General features: G+C 37.8%; 1 protein-coding gene across 1 annotated transcript in view; it reads right to left on the bottom strand.

Moving 5' to 3' along the window:
• DIAPH3 (diaphanous related formin 3) overlaps positions 1–13,306 on the bottom strand; it is a 560,319-nt gene that overhangs the window by 124,626 nt on the left and 422,387 nt on the right. Inside the window, exons 26-27 of the mRNA XM_075061558.1 lie at positions 5,218–5,313; positions 4,696–4,755 (exon numbers count right to left, since the gene is read on the bottom strand). Coding sequence (XP_074917659.1) covers positions 4,696–4,755; positions 5,218–5,313 — 156 coding nt within the window. The remainder of the gene's footprint in view (positions 1–4,695; positions 4,756–5,217; positions 5,314–13,306) is intronic.

The following is a 13,306-nucleotide window of genomic DNA, read 5'->3' as shown; positions in this document are numbered from 1 at the left end:
TTTATGCTATCTAGATGACAGATCCTTGTTACAGAGGTAAAGGGGGAAGTTTATTTGTGGAACTAGACACCCGTGCTGAAACAATAAATGATAGGTTTCAATTACATATGAAAAAGAAAAAAGTGTCTTTTTCCAAATTAGTTTTATTATTTAGTCATACGATTGACACAGAAGACTTACAAACTCTTCTAAAAAAAAAAAATGAAGTTGTGTCCAAATTTATTGCACCCAAGAATTTCAGAATTCATATTCTTTTTGCTTCTGTTTAATTATTCTGGATAGTTACTAGCTAGCTGTCTACAATAATAAACCCACTGATAGCTGCTAAAAAGAAAAAGGATAGTACAGTAAAAGCTGTGATATCTGGCACTTTACAACTGGAAAGCTCTATAAACTGGCATTTCTGATCTTCAGTGAAACTCCAGTTTATAGTCTGGTTGGTACAGGGCTGGCAGGCTCCCTACCTGGCTCCGCATGACTTCCCGGAAGCAGTGACATGTCTCTGCTGCTCCTAGGCAGAGGGAGAGCCACAAGGGGTTCATAGTGTGGGGAGGGGGAGGGGGACGGGAGTGCAGGGTTGGGACACAGGAGGGGTTGTGGGCCCTGAGGGAGTTTGAGTGCTGGAGAGGGCAGGGGACTGAGGTACGGGAGCGGGTGTGGGGTGCCAGATCTGGGCAGATCCCTGCAAGTGGCAACCTGTCCTCTGCGCGCTGCCCCCAACCCACCCCGAGCACTTGCTCTGCAGCTCCCATTGGCCTGGAACCAATTTTAAACTACATAGGAAAATCTGACATCTGAGGATTTTGCTCCAATGAACTAAGGAAAACTGTTTTGGAACACTAGTTACTTTCCACCAAGAGAGGGAGCGGGGTTAAAGAAGTAAAACAGACTGAGAAGGAAGCAACTGAAAGTCCACAGCATCAAAAGAAAAAAGCTCTCAAAATAGATGTTAGTATGTTTTGTAACCTTTTTTTTGTTTTTCAAATCCTTGTGATACATTATTTCTGTGAGAGTTAATATACTTTTTTGTGGCAATGCAATTTGAGTATAGTCCGTTTTATTTTTAGATGGTGATTTGGCCTGTATAAATAGCATAAAGCAAATGACATCTGTTTATTATCTACACCTACTAGCTCAAGCACTAAACTGAGTCACCAGGCCAAAATACACAGGTGCCCCAAGCCACAACACGGTTACCCCTCCAGCCACTGCGGCTGAGGAGTTTGGTCAACGAGTGGTTGAACTCTAGGCTTTATTTAATGATACCCCTCACTCTGCCATGTACCAAAGTCAATCCATCAATGCTTGGCCGCACCTTCACTGTCCTCCAGTGAATCAATTTTTTCTAGTCCCACAGAGTTCTCTCCTGTGACTGCAGAAGGGAACCCTCCCAGCTCACATCCAGGGCACCCCAAAAAAGGAGGCAGTGGTCTGAAGAGCAGGGAGGCAGCCTAAGCAACTATGGCAGGCACCTGCCTATCGTTCCAGCCGAGAATTATAATATAGGGGATCTGAATAAACCCAACTCACCAGATAAAGGGCTTGAAAAGAGAGACTGCTGCCACTCCAGAGTCCTACTGCTGGAGTGGCTGGGACCCACCCATTGCCAGTGACCCCTGTTTCAGAAGTGGAAGACTAGGACCACTCGTCTCCTTCTCCCCCACTGGGGAACTGTATAACTTGGCAGTGGATGCCGTCTTTGGCTGAGCTAATATTGACACTAAAGCTGCCTGCAGATTTAGGAAGGCCTCCCTGAGGTTTTATACTCTGGTAAAATAACTGTCCAAATGAGCAATCACAAATGCAAAAAGAATATATATAAAAAACTCAGATTATACCAAAATTGATGATACTTAGCCAATAAATATTTCTACTTGCCCTGGATGAATGAATGGGCGGGTGAATTTCCAAAGCTATATTCATAATTCTTTTGGATGGCCCTGTGTTTAAAGGGAGTTCATTCTAGGTATGCCTCTGAAATGCATATTAAACACAGCACATTCATTGTTAATCCTCATTTGCAGGGACAAACAAGTGAAGTGCTATATTCCAGCACTAGCACTTAATAGGTTCCCCCTTGTTTTAAACTCAAAATAAGCCACTGACTTTTACAGGACAGTGATATAATCCTTGGCATCTATTCAAATTTCCAGGCCGTATCCAGGGCACATTGCTAAATTAATGCAAGATCAAGAAGCTGCTGATATATTTGCTTTCAGTTTAGAATTACTGGCATATGATGCCTCTACCACAGGTATAGATTCTAGACTATAAAAAAGGCAAGACTGTACCGAAAGGCCTATAGACCTTCAATTTCCAAAAGAACAGCTAAAACAGGAAAGGAAAAAAAAAAAAAAAAAAAAAAAAAAAAAGAAGCTCTGATGTCCAGTTTGAGCTTCTGCATGGGGGGAAAAAAGTGAACCTTTATATTTTTACTAAAATATTTGGTCAGAATAACTGCTTCAACAGCTTTAGTTACAGAAATGAGCTCTGATTTTAGCATGACATCAGGAACCTATCTGCCAGTAAAGTGTTTTTGGTAACACTTAGTGGTTAAAAGAAAAAAAGTTACAATAACCAAATCCATTGCTGCCCAAAAGCCAAACAGGATTGAAATGACTGGATTCGGCAGAATGTGCAGTACACTTGGTGACAATGTTCAGCTCAGATACAGAACAACTGAATGCACAGTGAGAGAAAAGTCAACAAGCCTGAAATGTGTTGCTTCCTAGCGCAACAGGCAATCCTTCGAAGTCGGTTCATATTTTTGTTTTCCTGCTCCTAATCTGATAACAGAAAAACAAAGATGACTTGATTTTAAAAATAACATTTTAAAACCAAAATTTTTTTCAAGATCTCAAGTGTAAAAGTGACTGCAGGAGAAACATAAAACTGAAGATTAAAGACTGAGTATCGAGTGTTCTCTCCTGCCAAAATATTAAATCCTAATATCAAACTCAGTCATGGGCTACATAAGGGGTCGGCAACCTCTGGCATGCGGCTTGCCAGGGTAAGCACCCTGGTGGGCGGGCCAGATTGTTTACCTGCCGCATTGGCAGGTTTGGCCGATTGCAGCTTCCACTGGCCGCGGTTTGCTGTCCCAGACCAATGGGGGCTGCGGGAAGCGACACAGGTGAAGGATGTGCTGGCTGCGGCTTCTCGTCACCCCTATTGGCCTGGGACGGTGAATCGTGGCCAGTGGGAGCTGCTATTGGCCAAACCTACCGAAGTGACAGGTAAACAAACTGGCCTGGCCTGCCACGTGCTTACCCTGGCAAGCTGCATGCCAGAGGTTGCCAACCCCTGGGCTACATCTTACCTGCTTAATGTACTTATCAGACTTCTATGTCAGACTAAAATTCTGCAGATTTTAAAGCTTTCATGTTTAAAAAACAAAACAAAACCCAACTCTCACATTTGCAAAAAGCCTCCAGACTGGGAAATGATACTATGCTCTTTGACAGAGTCTTCATCACTGGCTGAAAAAAATAGCAATACTGAACATATCCATTAATGGACACAGGTATATACATATTAAACTTCAAATAAAAGTATGTGAACGGTAGCAATTTTGTAATTGATTCTCAACATGTTACTTCAACAATGCTATAAACAATATCTATATTTTGCATGTTCACTATATCCTTTTCTGTAATAACTATTTAAGAAAACCAAAAATATTTAACTAACAAATCAAGCAGAATAATTGGTTCCTCATAAACACTAATGACCTCTCCATTAGCAATTATTTTTTAAACTATTTGTTCACCAAAAAGTGACAAACATTTTACCAACTCAAAAGTGGTCAAGGCAAATTTTGACAAATTTTGTTGAAAAATTTACCTCCAGATGGATACGAAGTATGCAAACTTCATTTTGAGAGGACTAGTTTTCAGTAACTGAATACAGGAAAGTCTGGCCTTCTCATCCTTAACAACACAGCCAACATAACATTATTTTGTAGGTTATCCAACATACAAGTCACACATTAGAAACAAAGGCCCTGATCCTGTTCTTAACTTTATGCATAAGAGTAGTCCCACTAAGTTCAATGAGACTATTCATGTATGGCATTTAAGTGATTACAGGATCAGGGCCAAAATTAGGAACAGTACTCGATCATAATGTCTCCTGTGAAATGGTTAATTTGCTCTCATCATGCTAATATAACACCACCTATGTTACCATATTAATACCCAGTACAGTATGATACTCCCTGCTGACACTTTGCAACTCCAGCTGCAGTTCTACTTATCAAGAAAAATGACAAATGAAAAGAAATGGAGTAAATACCAATGAACCTCTAATTCAACATTATAAATATTTTGCAGTGGTTAAAATGTGCACCTCTATAGTTCACTTCTACTAACACAGCTCATAATCCATCTGAGGCATGGGGCGGAATGTAACAATTTCTAGAGTTACTTAAATGCTACATCTGCAAACAAAACTAAAATTAAAATTAAAATAAAAAAACCAGAAAAGGCTAGACTAGCTCAGCAAAGTATTGTGAAAAGATAGTTTAGGGATGCAACATACGAGAGGTAGGTAACCCTTTAACAACTAGGTCCCAATACTTTATTTCACTATTCAAATTAGATAGAAAACCAGGACTATCACAGCAGTCTTCAGAAAACACAGATTAACAGGATAAATTGAGACAAAAACATGCAATTTATGAATATGGCTTATTACCATGGTTACAAGGTTTCAGAACTGGTCTCTGATTGGTTGGGCTGAGATTTTGCAGTATATCTGTAAAAGCAAGTGAAGAAAAGAAACATAATACAATCATCCATTAGCTTTCAGAGGTGTAACCATATTGCCAGGTAGATTTTTTTCCCTTCAGGTTAAATATTTCTGGGAGCAAATCAGTAAAGTATCTGACTCAATGGAGAATGTTATGACTTTCTTCCCATTTAATTATGCTACTATAAACCCAAAAGAGATAAGGTGCATATGTTTCTATACAAGAGTATTGTCATAACAATCAGGCTATGTTAAGTTCAGTACATTGATTTGCAAAGTGGTACTGACATCAGTCAACTGGAATGAGCATCTCTGTGAAATTTGTCATTGCAAGGAGAGGATTACGCATGCTGCTGGGACTCTAAGGAGTTCTAGCCTGCAGCACACTGCACTCATGATACATTTTTTAAGCAAAAATGTCTATGTCATAATTCCTTAGAAAGTAACATGAACAGGTATAATATTCACCTTTAGGCCTTGGTGTCCGTTTTCTCCGGTCTCGGAAAGCAGCACCTGACTGCAAAGCCTCCAGCAGGCTATCCATCACTCCTGTCTCATCACCCTCTGTGAAAAGAGATGGAGGGAATTCCATCAGACCCTCAGGGTCACCACAGCAATGTCAAAGCATACATGAGAGTGAAAAAGCAGCCTTGTGCCATTACTAAAATTAGCAATTTCAGACTTAGACAAGCTTTTACCTTGCTCATAAATCAGCTCTCTCATAATGAAATCGGTGTCATTAGCGTTTGTAGTGCTGTTCAGTAAAGTGGACCAAACTTCATTTGATTTCACTTCACACCACTGCTTTCTTTAGTGAGATTCAATGCTACCTTCAAATGGAATATGATTCTATTTATGTATGTGTGTCTGAACCCCATAGGAAACCACAACCCATTGTGAATCAGACATTTCACTTGCAGAAAGTGGTTACTTTTAGGGAATCAGCTCCTAGTATAAAATCAACAAGTTGTTTAGAACACATTTGTTACTGAAATTCTGTTGTCTGAGCTGATAGCAAAAAATTGTATTTCCCTGTATACTTTTGAGAGCCCTTCCCCCCAAAAAGATTAATCACATAGACAAAAAAGATAATTTGAGTCCCTGTTCTATAAAATCAAGTGCAAATCATTTCTCTGTATAAAGCCAATAGAGTAACACTGGACTAGAGTGAACGTGGACTACAATGAACATGTTCATAGCTAATGTACAGAAACCAGCTTTGCTCTCTCGCTTAATAAACTGTGTCCATATTCAATAATTTACCAATTTAGAGTATTTCTATTTAACATATTAGACAAAAACAATGTCCCAGGAGACAAGTATAAATGTTACCATACATGAGGTTACTCATTATTTGTGTACATGCATTTACACCAACAGTACCATGAATATACTTGCTTCTATTATCAAATAAATTCATGAGTAGAGCAATTTTGACCTTTAGTGTCAGGTTTACAACATCAGAGCAAACCAATGGTCTATAGAGCTGTCAAGTTAATGACTGAAAGCCATCTGGACCAACTTCAACTTTAGTTGGAAACCTCTAGGAATGAGTGAGTTTGCCCTGGAATAGCTATACGACACTGCCATAGACATTCTAATATGAGAGGCACATCTTGCCCATGAGAAGGCAGTATTTCACCAAATCCAGAAGCCTGGATTAGCAGTGAAAATGGAGAAGCATAAAGTAGAGAAATGGCAGAGGTATCTTACTTGAGAAAACAGGTTGGAAATAGGAATTTCACTCAAGCCATCTAAGATGGAAGCTATAAGAAACAGCACCATTGCTCAAACTAAAAAATGGGCCAAATATTTTATTCTTATATTCATATGCTCCAGGGCCAGAAGAGACCACCATCCAATCTGACCTTCTGTATAAACAGGCCATAGAACGTCCCCCAAATAATTCCTATAGCATATCTTTTAGAAAAAAAAAAATCTACTCTTGATTTAAAAATGGTCAGTGATAGAGAATCCACCACAATCTTGGCTAAATTGTTCCAAAGGATAATTAACCCAACTTGTAAAAATATGTGCCTGACTTCTAGTATGAATATGGCTAGCTCCAATGTTTAGCCACTGAATCATGTTATCTCCACGCAGTTTGAGGGGCATGAACAAAAATGTCTGGTTCCAAGAGATAAGTTGTTTGGAGCTGCATTCCAGCAAACAGAAGAGAGAAGCCTAAGAACTAAGGAGGAAACATAAGTTGGTGGGCCGAGATTTACATATGAAAAACGCTATCTAAAAGCTAGGTATCATCATCATCATCAAGTCTAGGTTCCTAGATTCTAACCTACCCCAAACTTTAATATCTCTATCCCACAAAAAATCCTCTAAAACAAACAAAAATATCTCTCCTAAATATAACCTCTCCTGATACAGAAAGACAATCATTACTTTACTAATTTAAAAAAAAAACCATACATTTAAAAATAAAAATAGGAGATATAAAATGTTAGCTTTCCAGCCTCACAGCTAAGTAAAACAGTCACTGCTTCAAGAACACCCATTTCAAATTTAAATAAATTATTTCACAAATATTCTTGCCCCTTAAAAATTCTCTGTGGTACCAACAATACACGTAATATTAATATGGGGGCCAAAGATCAATCATATTAATAACAATTTCTGCAGCTACACAATGAATTGCATTTATTTTGCACTACTGGGCCTTTCACCTGCATTTTGTGCATTAAGCTATCTCCTGTAAGAATACTTATAACTTCAATTAGCTGTGCAAGGTTAGTTTCCCTTTTCCCCGAACGCGAACGTTCCCACCAAAGTTACACTGGTCTGAAGGACAGGACAGGCACTATTCAGCTGCAGCAGGTTTAATATCCAGTATTACATGTCTGTTTCGGGCTAAAAACAAAGATTTCCATCTCTTCTTTACAGTATAACACTTGCTATGGACCTAAGATACTAGTCCTTAAAATTACAGAATTATTATTTGTAGGGAAGTTATTTAGTTATTTCCATAGCTTTATTAGTTATAATTTTCTTCTTCATCTGCAAGGCTAACACGCAATAAGGGATCCTATCTTTACAAGCAGAGGAATATGAAGAGAGAAGTAACAACTATTTATAAGACCAGCTAAAACATTGAAAAATAGTATTCCTGTATGTGACATACACAAATGATGGTGAGGAATGGTATATAGGCTTTCTTGACATGCAGTTAGGATGACTTGCATAACCCACTAGTGGTTAGGCCCATTACAATTAACATGGCAATCCCAAATTCATGACAAATAAAATCATCTTGCTACAATAAATTCTACCCTTTGTCTTGCCTTATATTTAGACTCCACCTGATTTCATGTGATTTTCTTAGATATTCACTTTTGTGACTGAAACACATCTTGATATCAACACAAAGGTGAAGCTCTTGGAAAACTTGAGGCACAACCTTTCAGTTATTTGAGTTACAAAGAAGAGGAAAAAAAATGCTTTGTCAATTTGCAAATGTTGTGCATGTTAGTAATTCAAAAGGGGCTGAATAAAAAAGCATACCTTGAAATTTGTACCGTCATTAGTTACTGAGGAATAGTTGTGGACTCAGTTTTGAGGGGGGAAAAAAGTGTATGCAACCAAAAAACTGAACTGTGCATTATTCATCTCAGAATTTCGCATAGTCAAATGAAGCCCTCACCCTTTTCTAAGGTCATCCACAGACAGAGAAAAACCCATTCTGCCTGTCCATCTTGATTAGGGGCCTGGCAGAGACTGGGACTGTTGCTTTCAGGCTCATATCAATGTAGCTTCCGTCCTTGTCTTTTATGATCTCTCTCTCACCTACTCACCCATTTACCTTTTCAAAATCTCTACAGACTTGACAGTTACTTCAGAAAGTATTAAAGAGTAGTTTTCAAAAAGATGAACTGCAGCATAATCTACTACACTATACAAATACAGAATAGAGACTTTAAATAAGTGAATAGGAATAATGTAATTAACAGGAAAAACAATCTTTTGAAGTGTAATTATTAATGCCATTTGAGGATACTATCCATTTTTCACACTTGCATGTAATATATTGTATTGACAAATTAGGCTACAGATCAAGGCCTCAAATTATTAGAAAACCAAACCTCTTGTGTCCGTTTTTAAAATGCAACTTTTCTAGTAATTTTTCCTTTAGTATGGATATATTCACAAAACTAGGTTAATAATCATTACACATAAATTACAAACAGTCAATTTTCTCCATCCAAAACACAGAGTAAGAGCTAAATTTTCAAATTTCTATGTCTATAATTAAGAACCAAATTTATATTTTGGCAGCTATTGTAAGTGCCAATTTAAATGACTACACATGAATGTAGGGAAGTAAATTAGTATGTAGGTGCCTAAACACAGATTTAAGGACTTACACTTACGCAACCAAATTTGGCAGAAGAGATACAAAGTAAATGTGTGTAAAATAAGGACTTTTAAAAAGTTACAGAAATATACCAGAAATATTAGTTCTCCCTCAGCAGGAATAGAAGAACATGATTGTTATAAACCCTGTATTACAACATGATGCTTCCGAAACTCATAATTACATATCATGTATGTAAACTGCTGGCCTGAAATTAGAAGGTTTTGGATTAACCAATGATTACACAAATTTCAGTGATACAAGATATAAAATAATTCAGCTAAACAGTCTTAATGCACTGGCATACTGTTATCACATATATGATTTTGAATATGTGTTTGAAAATGAAAGTACTATGCTATTATAAGATTACTTGTGGATAGAAATATGACTTTTCACTTTAAAAAACGCTTTCTCACCTTCCCACAAAGAAACAGTAAAAACAACGTTGAGTCACATTAAAGATGATAGAAGTTCACTTTACCAGATGAATAGTATCTAATAGTGTGGCCTACATAGAAATATTTTTCCTCATTTAAGGTGCTGTGTCTATATCCGACTATCTTCAAAATCCTGCAAATCTTTTCCAAGGAATGCTAGTCAAACTTCAGAGCAGCAATTCAGGAATAATTTAACATGTGCTGTCAGCATTGCCTAATCCAGCTGTGCAGTTAAGAACTTTATCTGAGACCAGGGAGTTAGACTGTCAGTTTCCATTGGGATCTAACTGACGACATGGCAATTAGATAAAGCTCTTTGTTATACTGCAATTAACTGACAGGATTAAACCTCAACCCAGATGATTATGTTAATAAGGCCAACTGAGAACTCTCCAACACTATCTATTTTAAAGAATTCAAAGACCTCCCACATCCCAATTTACCCAGGAACTAAAGGATATCATCAAATCCTTTCCCATACAACTCCAAGAGAAACTCTACAAACAAATCCCCAACAAACCCACCCACCTTCTACATGTTTCCCAAGATACACAAACAAGGGAACCGAGGCAGATCCACCATATCTGGCCACAACACTCTTGCTGAAGAAATACCAGGATTCACAGAAACAATCCTCAAACCAATTACCAAACAAAAGGCCCATTTCCTCCAGGACACAACTGACTTCCTCCAAAAACTCCACAATATTAACAACCTTCCTCAGACCACAGTCCTTGCCTCCATGGATGTCACTTCCCTATACACCAACATCCCTCTCAATTATAATGTAGTTGCCTGCCTCAAATATTTACAAGATAATGGACAACTCTCAGATATCCATCCCAAACACATTGCCAAACTCCATTTCATCCTCAACTTTACATTCAACAACAAACACATTGACCAAACCATGGGAACAGCCATGAGTACTAGCATGGATGCTCAATATGAAAACCTCTTCATTGGCCACTTTGAAGAAGAATTTCTGGACAAATGCACTACAAACCTAATGATGTACCTGAGATACATTAATGATATTTTTATTCTCTGGACAGAGAGCTTAAACTCCCTCAGATTTCCTTCACAACTTCAACCACCACCACCATCAAACTCTCTGGAATATTCTCACACTAGCATCAACGTCCTGGACATCACCTTCAGCTTCAACAATGGAACCCCACAGATAACCTTATACAAGAAATCCATGCATCGCCACCCTACCTTCCCAGATCCAGTAACCACCTCAAACACTCCAAGGAATCTTATTTACAGTCACAGAAAGTGCTAAGAGGTAAAAGTCTGGGATATAACACATTTAAAACCACCTTTTCCAAACAAAGACACCCCACCAGAGAAATAGATTGCACACCCCTAGTTATCACTTACCACTCCACACTGGAACTTATACTGGGTATTACCAAACAACTACACCCATAGTCAATGGGGTCCCCCATTCCAAAAGAAATCTTTCCTAAACGCCCACTTCTGGCCTTCACAACACCCCAACATCTCCAAGATCATCATCAGAAGCAAGCTCCCCACAGACCAAGACACACCAACTCAGAGCAACACCAGACCCTGCCAGAACAGATGCTAAACCTGCAGACTTATTGCCACTGCTACAATGATCAACACCCTCCCACAACACACCTTTCAAAATTCATTGATCCTACACATGATATCAAAACGTGGTATACCTCATCCAGTGCACTAAATGCCTCAATAAAACTCTGAGGGTGAAATCATGAAATCACACTATGCTCTCTAATGAACTCACATAGGAAAGTGATAAAAGACATCTTATCTGTGGCGCAACACTTTTCAATGTCTGACCTATTAGTCCTCATTCACAAAGGAAATCTGCACACTTTCAAAAGATAAGCTTGGGAGCTTAAATTTCATTACTCAGCTAGACACTAAAAATCATGCACTGCACAGACACGCTGGATTTATAGTTTATTGGAATAATCTGTAACCCACTAACCCCCTCACTTTCTCCTATGACTGCAGAGGTAGCTATGTTAGTGGGAGAAGCTGTCCCGCTGACATAGTGTGTACACACAAGCACTTATGCTGGTAAAACTTATGTTGCTCAGGGTGGCGTTTTTTCACACCTCTGAGCAACATAAGTTTTGCCAACATAAGTGGTAGCGTAGACATGGCCTTAGTCTTGGATCTCCTTTTTTAAAAAGACATTATGGTCTCGGCATGTTTCTAATATGTCAAAAAGAGACACCTCGTGGCTATCTGTCAAAGGTAACATTTGCCCAGAATAGTTGGCGCTTTCATCTTGTGTCAAGGGTTTTGCAAGAAACAACTATGGTAAAAAACAAAAAAAAATACTAGATATACAGTAATTGCATTATATTTGTCTCACACAACTGTTAAAAAAATATTAAAGGAACTGTTAATTGCTTCCTCCACTAAATGTCTTTAAATGATAGAAGAAACACATTTATACTCAGAAGGCAAACTCAGCTTAAAGAAACAGATTTCCTGTTTCTTCCCTTTCTTTCATAGGAAATCATACTTACAAGTATATGCTTCAGAAATACATGAGAAATCAACACGTATTATAAAACAAGAATAGTTAGAAATTAAGTGTATAAAAATTAGCAAGGGGTAGCTAATTGACTAGAGGGAAAATCTGAATGAAAACTGTAAAGAATTTAGAAACTGACAGCCATTTGTGGAAATCAGAAAACAGAAAAGAAATAAAAAGGGGAAACAGTAATACTTTTTACAAACGTATTAATATTGCAAAGAAACTAAAGGTAGAAAAAGTGTACGGCTAGCCAGTCTCAAGTGATGCTTAGGTTTTTTTAACTGTTGAAGTCATGCTGGAGAAGGAGTTTTGTTTAAGGTAATATAGAAAACTGATAAGTATTTGAACCTCTATACTCCAATCATGAGAGCACCCTTCTGTTCTAGAGAAAAGCTAAATGGTGACTAAGAAATCCTTTTGGTCCAGATGAATGGGTATTGTACATACACAATATAAAAATAAGACTAGAGTTAAACAATTACAAAAGGAAAACACCTTATCACAGTAAATGAAAAACAGAAGAAACCTCCTCTGTTTACTTCCATTAAAAGAAGAATTAAATAACATGGGTCTATTTATTAGTAAGCAAGCAAAAAAAAACAAATGAAAAGGATATCTGACTTTATTTTAAAAAAGATAATATAATGTCAGAAGACAGTAATTTGCTGCCGAAAATTAGCATGATTTCTTAAAATTAAGCAAGCAAGCATTATTTGGCTTCCCAACTACATTTTCAAATATACTGATTCAATTACAACTCAGAATATAAAGTCTACACTTTATATTTACATTTGAACACAAATATTTGCACTGTAAAAAACAAAATAGTATTTTCCAATTCCCCTACTACAAGTACTGTAGTGCAATCTCTTTATCATGAAAGTTTAACTTACAAATGTAGAATTATGTGCAAAAAAACCTGCATTCAAAAATAAAACAATGTAAGACTTCAGAGCCTACAAGTCTACTCAGTCTTACTTCAGCCAATTGCTCAGACAAACAAGTTTGGTTATAATTTGCAGGAGATAATGCTGCCCGCTTCTTGTTTAGAATGTCACTTGAAAGTGAGAACAGGCGTTCTCATGGCACTGTTGTAGCCGGTGTCGCAAGATATTTACATGCCAGATGCGCTAAAGATCCATTTACCCCTTCATGCTTCAACCGCCATTCCAGAAGACATCCTTCCATGCTGATGATGGGTTCTGC

Source organism: Chelonoidis abingdonii, chromosome 1, assembly GCF_003597395.2.
Source record: "Chelonoidis abingdonii isolate Lonesome George chromosome 1, CheloAbing_2.0, whole genome shotgun sequence".
NCBI lineage: Eukaryota > Metazoa > Chordata > Testudines > Testudinidae > Chelonoidis > Chelonoidis abingdonii.
Note: the sequence above shows the minus strand (reverse complement) of the source record. Positions and strands in the feature narration are given on the sequence as shown.